This window comes from Salvia hispanica, chromosome 3, assembly GCF_023119035.1.
Source record: "Salvia hispanica cultivar TCC Black 2014 chromosome 3, UniMelb_Shisp_WGS_1.0, whole genome shotgun sequence".
NCBI lineage: Eukaryota > Viridiplantae > Streptophyta > Magnoliopsida > Lamiales > Lamiaceae > Salvia > Salvia hispanica.
In genome coordinates, this window is record NC_062967.1 from 37,036,803 (window position 1) to 37,047,360 (window position 10,558).

General features: G+C 38.5%; 2 protein-coding genes across 2 annotated transcripts in view; one reads left to right on the forward strand and one right to left on the reverse strand.

Moving 5' to 3' along the window:
- Nucleotides 1-2,881: 2,881 nt before the first annotated feature.
- Nucleotides 2,882-4,012, reverse strand: LOC125210043 (F-box protein At3g07870-like). Its single transcript, XM_048109617.1, has one exon. The coding sequence runs from the start codon at nucleotides 4,010-4,012 to the stop codon at nucleotides 2,882-2,884; it is 1,131 nt and encodes a 376-aa protein (XP_047965574.1).
- A 1,527-nt stretch (nucleotides 4,013-5,539) lies between these two features.
- LOC125216735 (protein DETOXIFICATION 14-like) overlaps nucleotides 5,540-10,558 on the forward strand; it is a 10,505-nt gene continuing 5,486 nt past the window's right edge. Inside the window, exons 1-2 of the mRNA XM_048118501.1 lie at nucleotides 5,540-5,745; nucleotides 9,903-9,916. Of these exons, the coding sequence (XP_047974458.1) occupies nucleotides 5,625-5,745; nucleotides 9,903-9,916 (135 nt within the window). The 5' untranslated portion in view covers nucleotides 5,540-5,624. The remainder of the gene's footprint in view (nucleotides 5,746-9,902; nucleotides 9,917-10,558) is intronic.

Sequence of the window (10,558 nt, forward strand, 5' to 3'; positions counted from 1 at the left end):
AGGGAATGCTGTAGAGATCATGGTTGACAATAAGCAAGCGGAGAATAAACCTCATGAAGAAGACGCAAATGTGTCTCGAGGTATATTTCTTTGATCTTTCTTCTTTTTGTGTTTTTAGTTGCATTTTGCCTAAGCTCCTGTTCTGCGCTACTGCTTAATTAATGGTTGTTCACTCCGAATACGTAGAAGAAAAAGACAGCAAGAAGCCACCGCTGCCGGTGTTCACGGATCCCCAGGGGTTTCTTGGAAAGGTGTTGGAGTTCACCGCGAGGGAGACGGACCTGTTCAAGAGCAATGCGGTGGTTCAGATGATCAACAAAACGTTGGATGCGATATCTGAGAAGAATGCTGTGGAAGTGAAGGATGAGGTGATGGTGGATGTTATAAAGGCGGAGAATGTGCGTCGAGGTATATTTCATTGTTTTTGATTTATTAATGTTTCTTCCTTTTTAGTGTTTTTATGAGTTTTGGGGATTTCATATTGGATTGAAAAGGGTTGTGCATTACTTTCTAGTATAATTATTTCTTTTGCTTATCAATTATGAATCTTATGATATTCCGAGGACTATAGAATTTGGCCTCGATATGGACAAATATTCTTGGGGCCAGAGGTTAAATTAAGTTATAAAATGTTGTGACTGTTCTTTCATTCCTTCAGAGGAGAAAAAAACTAGCTCCATTCTCCTGACCAAGCAAGACCAGAGGAAATGGTGGAACCACGCGATGATGGGTGAGCCAGAGATTGATTCAACAAAGATAGGCGATGGTGGAACTGTGTCCATGCCTCGAGGTATATTTCATTGATCTTGATTAATGATTCTTCTTTTTTGTATTTTTAGTTGCATTTAGCGTAAGCTCCTGTTTTGCGCAACCACTTAATCAATGGTGGTTCACTCCAAATACGTAGAAGAACAAGCTCGCAAGAAGCCGTTTGCTTCCATCGACCCCTCTGATCCCCCGGGATTTCTTGAGAAGGTGTTTGAAGTGAAGGAGAGGGAAGGGAATAAATCAGAGAAGAATGTGCCTCGAGGTACCTGATTTATTAATGTTGCTTCCTTTTTAGTGTTATAAATAGTGTTTATAGAATTATGAGTTTGGTGATTTCATATTGGATATGAATATTTCCTTTGATGCTCAGTATTCGCTTTATTGCTTATCAATTATCCAAAAAATGTACACGCTCCTTTGGGTTCTAAAATGGCACCTTATGAATCTTATGATATTATGAGGACTACAAAATTGTTGAATGAATATGTTTTAACTGCGTTTTTTGTCTCCAATTAGCTCCTAACAAGTCAAACGGCCTCGATATGGACAAATATTCTTGGGGCCAATCTCTTCAAGAGGTTAAGGTTTATGTTCATGTGCCATCTGGAACAAAGCCGAGACTTATTGTTTGTCAAATGAAAAATAACCATCTGAAAGTTGGGCTTAAAGGTCAGCCTCCAGTTATTGATGTAAGTCTCTTGGTCTTATTCATATGATGCTTTTATCATTGGTCGGTGTTATTCAAGTTCTCAGTAGTGAGTTGTTTTCATCTACAGGGTGAATTTTTCGATTCTGTCAACTGTTTTTGGACTATAGGTATTGAACTATGAAATTACATGTTATCAAAATGTTGTTTTAATGTATTGTGAATGCTGAATTTTCTTTCATTCCTTCAGCCATTCTCCTGACCAAGCAAGACCAGAGAGAATGGTGGAACTACGCGATGAAGGGTGAGCTGGAGATTGATACAAATCCAGAGATGTGTTCATCTGTGAAAAAATTGATGGTAAGACTCCGGAATACCCTTGATGATGATCCCTTTCATAGTGTGAATTGATTATAGAAATCTCTCTCACGCAGGATTCGGATGATCATCATGACGATGATGATCATGAAGGGGGGAGCAGCGTTGGCTCAAATAGTATTACAGGAGCCGAAGAGGATGGAGATGCTGATGAAGTGGATGGAGTTGACGCTGATGAAGTGGATGGAGATGGTGATGAACAGGATGAAGACAGAGGCGATGAAGATGAGGATGAAGAAGAGGGTGAAGACGATGAGGGTGAAGAAGAGGGCGGTGAAGAAGAGGGGGGTGAAGAAGAGGATGAAGTCACTGAAATTGAGAAAATAATTGAGGATAGGAACGTGGTATTCAGCATGGAAGAGGCACGTTGGCTTGTGGATGATGTAAACTCAACATTTCTCATCACTAGCGAATCAACAGGGAATACTTATGAAGTGGAACTGGACCGCAGGAATCAATTTATCGGAATTCAGCGGACTATGGTGTACATTTTCGATGGACCAGATTGGCAAGACTTCGTTGGTGATCACCGCGACGAACTTGTGGAAGGAGCACAAGTTCTATTAAAAAAGGACGATGAGGGCATAAAGGTAGAGTTCCTAAAATGATGATTTTTTGCGTTTGTAAGCTCTCTGTAAAACTTGGTTTCATTTCAAAAGAGATCAAAGATTTGATGTCTAATTCTTACTTGTAACCTTTTCTTTCCTTTCTGCGCCTTCATAAGAATGTAATGATTTCATCTCTAATCTCCAAAATTCCTGTTGGTTTTTGTTCTTGTTATTGTTTTGTTTATGGAATATGTTCTGTCTAGTGTATCAAGATGAATATGTTGATTACATATACACTTTATATATAATGCCACCTTTAGCTAGTGCAGTTTAGGGTTTAGAAGTGCCTTATAGCGTGTAATGACAGTGAGTAACGTGTAATGACAGCAAGTACAGTTTTTGTTGAAGTATTTGAAACACAAAATAAATCATTGACACATTGACTGCAAAGGTAAATAAAACATCTATGAGTTCAACTACACTTAAAAAGTGTACGACATGCGCAAAAATCAATAAAAGTACATATGTATATATGTTGTGCTTAATAAAACCTTAACGATTGAACATTATGAATCCCCATGGTCTTGAGCGAACAAAAGCTTGGAGTAAAAGTAACCGTGTTGAACAAATTAGAATACCCAGAATGTCGAAGACGACCATATGGCTTAAAAGCTCTTGTGTTTTTGGAGTAGATAGATAGTCGATCTTTAAATGCGTACAATAGGTCACCATCTGCCAAAATCTTGAGTGGGAAAAAAATTGGACTGATTGTTTTTGCTGGTGAGTCGAAGGTATATTCCATTACCCACGAATTTGTATCTCCGTAGTTTTCCATCATCCAAATAACAACACGAAAAAGATTTGTAATGTTGTCGCATAAACACAACCGATCTTCCAAAATACATAGCTGATATCCACTATATAAACCAAGCATATATTCGCCGCCTTCACATGGAGGAAGAGAAAAACATGTAAATAACTCGGTTTCAAGATCAAGGCAGGAGACCAAAAGATTATTCTCAAAATTTGTTGCAAGCCAGTGAATATTTCCGTTCAAAAATAAAGCATAATCATAAGGCACGCTATATGGTGGTCTTGCCACTCCGCAGTAAGGCAGTTTAGTTGTTGACGACGCTGGGATGCTTCTCCACAACCCTTCTCCTCTACCTAGACTGTATATGTGACAAAACCTAGATTCATCACCACATATAATCTTATATTGCCCACTTAATTTGCTCACTCCAAACCCAAATACGCACCTACGTGCCGGCAGAGTAGGAAGCTCAATATACTCATGAGTGATTGGATTGAGTATGAAAAGGCAATGATTAGAAGCATCCAATCCATCCCACACCAAAATCAAACTGTTAACTGAACCAATTACAATACGGTGGTGATCGGGAGTTGAATATAGGTCGTGAGGAGGAGGCAAGCCGAATCGGAAAAGTGTCCGCAAGGCCTCATCGCATACCGCATACCCCATTTTCGGATGAGCGAAGGCCATGCCTGGTTTTGGAGTATACAATGTGACAAACTCACCCTCTTTTCCTTCTATCATATCGCTATCACGCCATGATTTACAAACATACTTGCATCTCGGAATGCTTTCAATCGGTAGTCTCCCTAGGATCTGTCTCCATATATCTTGCGGTAGATACAAATCTTTCTTCATTATTATCATAATACTATCAGATTTCGTGCAGAGGCATTAAAACCCTAATCGTGTTTACAGCAAGACCAAACATACGATGATTAACTAAAGCGAGCGGACAATGGGATATTTGATATACAGAAATTAATGATGCAAATTATGAAAGACGAAAACTACTTGCGCATAGAAAACAAGGCCATATTTATAGGCCAAAATAAATCCTAATCCTATCCCATATCCTAACCCTAACTTTAGCTATACTCCATAAAGGCTAAAATACCAGCAAAAAGATATACAAATAAAGTTGGATATGTAGGCGGTATATTTTTCAAGGAAATTGGGACTAAGAATAAAATGACTATTTTTTAATTTTTACCTAGAGAAATTGCTAGTTGATTGTATTATTATTTTAGGAAGATTAGGCTAGTCTTCCTAATCGGACTGGGATTCTGCATTGACAAGATTTATAGGATTTTCTCTTTACGTAGTGGGATTTTAAAAGAATGAAAATTAGAACAAAGATTTGTATCAAAGCACCAAAATAGATTTATATCAAATTGGGATTACCAAGATTTAGATACGCATTGTTTTTTCCATATAATAAATATTGTTTTGTTTATAAATTTAGTCCTTCAATTCGGTTAGTCTTTCCCTTGCACGTATTTTTTTCATTTTCTCTTAATTTTTCTTTATATTTTTATTTGCACTTTTTTCTTAAAAGGTATATATTCTGCAACTTTTCACATACTTTCTCCTTATAGAGTATTAAAATTTTAAATTTAAAAAAAAATAAAACTTTAAAAAGTAAATAACTAAAAGTTAAATTTCTCAAAACAAAAAACATAAACTCAATTTATATCACTATATTTTAAAATTTAATTTGTTGCATGTTATAGTGAATTGAGATAATAAATCTATATTTTATAAAAAAAATAAGAAAAAAATATTAACTATATAGCTTTAAAAATACTACTTCCTCCATCTGTCATTACATGCCACTAGTTTCCTTTTTAGTCCGTCTTTGAATACTTGCCACTCATACTTTTTACAATTTTTGGGTAATGGACCTCACATTCTACTCACTCATTCTCACTAACATTTTATTACTTTTATTAAACTACTAATATACAAAAGCAGGACTCACATTTCAATATTTTTTTCAGCTCACTTTCCATATCATTGCTTAAAATCCATGGCGTCAAAGTGTGCAAATTAACGGTGGACGGATGAAGTATATAAATAAGTTCAGAATATATAATTATTAATTGAGTAACGTTTCAAAATAAAAAAAAATATAAAGAAAATAAATTTTGTATAGTTAAAAATTAAAATGATGAAATTTATAAAATCAAAACTCTAAACTCAATTAATATTAGGATATTAGTATTAGTGAACAGATTAAATGAAAAATGGTAAGTTACTAAAATAATTTCTCGTTGAGAAAAACCGCGGAATTCTAATGTGTTAGTGGCGCCAAAACGGCACCGTTTGTTACTCTAATTCCACTGCTCAAACTGAATAGAGAGAGATGGATGAGGGGTTGCTGAAGGTGAAGGAGAGGTCGACGGTGAGAGGGAGAAGGTGGAGAGAGATATGGGAGGAGGCGAAGAAATTGTGCTATTTAGCAGCGCCGATGGCGGCTGTAACTCTATCGTTCTTCTTGGTCACAGTAATTTCATTGATGATGGTCGGCCATTTAGGAGAACTCGCTCTCTCCAGCACCGCCATAGCCATTTCCTTTACTGGCGTCGCTGGCTTCTGTTGAAAACTATTATGGAACAAGGAAGATTGCTGCTTGGATTAGATGTGTACATACAAAATGTGGTGACGTGGTTCATAAGAATAAGGAAGCTTCTAGACGAGAGTTAGTTAGTACCTTTGTTATGAGAAATAATTGTGTATGTGCAAGTGTACATGCACTGATCTACACTCGAGCTAAGAGTATAAAGTAGCTTTTGTATCTCGTTTCTTATCCATCAAGTAAAAATACAGATTTACATTTTTAATCTTCATCTCTTTTATTCTCCACGATTATGGAGCTTTTTATCTTTTATATTTTACATGGTATCAGTGACAGTTCATGCTTCCGCGCCTGATTTTGGCTTCAATCCTATGTTTTCTTCCTTCGTTTTTCCCTTTTCTCCTCACAATACCGCCGCGTCGCGAAATCATCTACCCCAATCAATTTGAGGATGTCTCCAGCCCATATTACTTGCATCCCAGCGACAATCCTGGAGCTCAGCTGGTTCCTGAGATTTTCACCGGATCTAACTTCATTAACTGGAGTAGATCTGTTACTACTGCTCTCCTAGCTAAGAACAAGATGCCCTTCATCAATGGCACTCTTCTTCGCCCGGATGAAGATCATTTGTTGCTTCCCGCCTGGATACGCTGTAACAGCATGGTAGTCTCCTGGCTGAGAAATTCTATTTCTCCCCAGATCCGTTCGAGTGTTATGTTTTTGGACGATGCCTTTGAAATCTGGAACGATCTTCGCGATCGATTTTCTCAATCTGATTCTGCCCATGGTTATCAGCTTAGGCAGCAGATCATGAACTTAACTCAAGGTTCTTCTGATGTTAACTCCTACTTCACCAATCTCAGGGTTCTTTGGGATGAATTTCTTCACTCTCAGCCGGTTGCTTGGTGCACCTGCAACACCTGCCATTGTGATAGCGCTAGGAGGTGGCACTCTCATCAGGAGAAAGAGTGCACTATGCAGTTCCTTATTGGCTTGAGCCCAAACTTCTCCCACATCAGATCTACAATATTATCCATGATTCCCATGCCTACTCTATCCAAGGTCTTCTCTATGGTACTGCAGGAGGAGCGACAGAGAAATATTGGTGGTCCTCCTTCATCTGTGGTTTCTCCGACCATTCCTGTTTCTAGTGAACAGCTTTTTGCAGCGAATGCTGCTTCCTCTTCATTTGGCAGGGAGAGGAAATGCTCTCATTGTGGGAAGCCTAATCACACTATTGATAAGTGTTTTGCTCTACATGGTTTCCCTCCTGGTTTTGGCAGAGGGAGAGGGAAATTTGTTCCCAAATCCAGGGACTACTCCCAGTCTGGTTCAGTAAACATGATTGATGATAACTTTGCAGATGCAGTTGAGAAGGCATCTGATGCTCCTGCTACAGCTCCTATCACTGGCATCTCATCTAATTCTGCTATTGCCATGCTTGAACAGTGTCAGAAAATGATGAGTTTCTTGCAGACACAGCTTAACACATCTCCTCATGCATCTCAAGCTTCTTCATCTGAGCCTATTTCTGCCGCACTCACTCATACTCCTCCTACCTCTGCTCCTTCATCCTCTCAGCAACCACACTTCACTGGTACAATCTCTTTTTCACCCTTTATTGCCTCTGTAAATTGCTCACCCTCTTGGATTATTGACACTGGTGCAACACATCACGTCTGTTGTAACTTGTCATTATTCCATACTTCATCTCCTGTTAGTGATGCTTCTGTGAACTTACCCAATGGGGGGACAGCTATAGTAACTCATATTGGGACAATTCACTTGACTCCTACCATCACTCTCACTTCAGTTCTCTGTGTTCCCTCTTTCACTTTCAATCTAATCTCTGTCAGTTCTCTAACAAGTTCCCTAGCCTGCACAGTTAATTTTACTCATAATTCTCTCCTTATTCAGGAAGGGACTTTGATTGGGAAGGGTAGCCGCTTTGGAAATCTTTATATTTTGCATTTAGATTCTGGTAATATCCCTGCTACTTCTACTATTGAGCAAATTTCCCATTCTGATAATGTAGTTAATGCTGTTTCTGTTGATGTTTGGCATATGAGGCTAGGTCATCCCTCTTTCAGTAAACTCAAATGCATCTCTGATGTACTGCAGTTGTCTAATAGAACTCCTTCTCTTTGTGAAATTTGTCCTTTAGCTAAACAAAAGCATCTATCCTTTCCTCACTCTGATTCTGTTTCTGCAAACATCTTTGATCTCATCCACTGTGATGTACCTTTCTCTCCAGCTACTTCCCATGGTTTTCACTATTTTCTGACAATAGTTGATGATAAGTCCAGATTTGTGTGGACATTCTTAATGAAATTCAAGTCTGATGTGAGAGACATTATGGTGCAATTCTTTAATACTGTCCAAACTCAATTCTCGAGAAAAATCAAGATGATCAGGACTGATAATGCACCTGAGTTCAACATTACTTCTCTTTATAGTGCTTTTGGCACTGTGGTGCAGCACTCATGTGTAGAGACACCCCAGCAAAATGCAAGAGTTGAGAGGAAACACCAACACCTCCTAAATGTGGCTCGGAGCCTTCTATTTCAATCTCATCTTCCTGAACAATACTGGGGTGATTGCATCCTTACCGCAGCATACTTGATTAACAGAACACCCTCCTCTGTCCTACCTGATCAAACCACTCCCTTCCATATTCTTTTCAATAAACCACCATCTTACTCCCATATGAAAGTTTTTGGTTGCTTATGCTATGCCTCCACCTTACAACGAGGCAGAGATAAATTTTCTCCAAGGGCTTCCAAGTGTATTTTTCTTGGCTATCCCACTGGATATAAGGGATATAAAGTTCTTGACCTTGACAACATGCAGGAAATCATTACCAGAAATGTTGTCTTCCATGAATCTGTTTTTCCTTTCTCTCATCTCCCACCAGCCACTTTTCCCGTAACCTCTTCTTCAGCCACACTACATATTGACCATGCCAACACTCCCATCTCAGACTCACCTCCCTTACCTCCTGACACCACCACTATCCCATCCACATCCTCTCATCCTGACTCAGCTCCAGAAAACACCATGCCTACCACCACCAGATCAGGTAGAGTTGTTATACCTCCAATTCACTTAACAGACTATATCTGTAATTCAGCCCCTTCCTCCTCCAAATACCCAATTTCCTCCTATCTCAATCTCTCAAGACTATCTCCAAGCTACCTCCGATTCATAGTTCTTATGACAGCTGTGTTTGAAGACCTGATGTCACATTTGCTGTGCACAAACTCAGTCAGTATGTGTCTAAGCCCTGTAATGAACATTGGGCAGCTGCTGAGAGGGTACTCAAATACATCAAAGGAACACCTGGCCATGGCCTCTGTTACTCAAGAAAAGCAGAACCAAGTCTAAGTATTTTCTCTGATGCAGACTGGGCTACTTGTCCGGATACAAGAAAATCCATGACTGGATTTTGCCTTTTCCTTGGGACATCCTTGATATCATGGAGGGCAAAGAAGCAGCCCACAATATCCAGATCATCGGCTGAGGCAGAATATAGAGCAATGGCTCAGGCAAGTTGTGAAGTTGTTTGGGCGCTTGCATTACTTGAAGATTTTGGCATAAAAATGAGAAAATCTGTGCCACTCTACTGTGACAGCCAAGCAGCAGTTCACATATGCTCCAACCCAGTCTTCCACGAGCGAACTAAGCATATAGAGGTGGATTGCCATACAGTGAGAGAAAAATACTTGGAGGGTGTGATCAAGCCTATGCATATCAGGAACAATCTTCAACTGGCTGACATATTTACTAAACCATTAGGAGCAACGGCCTTTCATGAGATCTTGAGCAAGATGGACTTCAAGAGTTTGTATAGTCCATCTTGAGGGGGGATGTTGAAAACTATTATGGAACAAGGAAGATTGCTGCTTGGATTAGATGTGTACATACAAAATGTGGTGACGTGGTTCATAAGAATAAGGAAGCTTCTAGATGAGAGTTAGTTAGTACCTTTGTTATGAGAAATAATTGTGTATGTGCAAGTGTACATGCACTGATCTACACTCGAGCTAAGAGTATAAAGTAGCTTTTGTATCTCGTTTCTTATCCATCAAGTAAAAATACAGATTTACATTTTTAATCTTCATCTCTTTTATTCTCTACGATTATGGAGCTTTTTATCTTTTATATTTTACAGCTTCAGCGTGATTGTACGCAATTCCATCTCACTTTGCCCTATTTTGATTAGCCCCTTTTGTTATGAATTTGGGCGAATGATTGATGATTTGATGCTTTGCTGCACATTTTGGTTTTGCCCTTGATGAAATGATGCTAAATTTAGTGAATCGCTGTGGTTGTTGAAATTTCTTGGCTGTCTGTTGCTCTTGAAATAGGGATTGATTGTTTAAGCTTATTTTAGAGAGCTAATGTTTTTGTGAGTTTGCGAGCTGTTGAAGTGTTTGGATAATCGAGCTTATATGATAAGGGTCTGTTTGATACTTAAACTGTGAAATGGTAAAATAGTGAAGTGAAGTTAAAAGTGAAGAGAGTTAAAGTGTGGGACATGTTTACTTAAATATGGTAAAAGTGAAACAAGATATATAATGAAGGACATTCCGAAATGAAAAATGGAACAAGTAATGGCGACAGAGGGAGTATAAGATTATGAAAAACAAATTGAGATTCAAGAACTTGTTTTTTGGAGCTTGTAAGCTCTAATTTTTACTGTATAAGTTGTGTTTGAGCTTATTTTGACAAATACTTTTTCAAAAGAGCTTAATCCGATAAACACCTTCGTTGGATGAATTTCTGCTAAGATTTAGCATAGTTAACAGCAAGTTTGTTACTATCAA

Bases quoted from the DNA above. Each gene is read 5' to 3' on its own strand.
- LOC125210043 (XM_048109617.1), bottom strand. From the start codon at position 4,012: ATGAAGAAAGATTTGTATCTACCGCAAGATATATGGAGACAGATCCTA.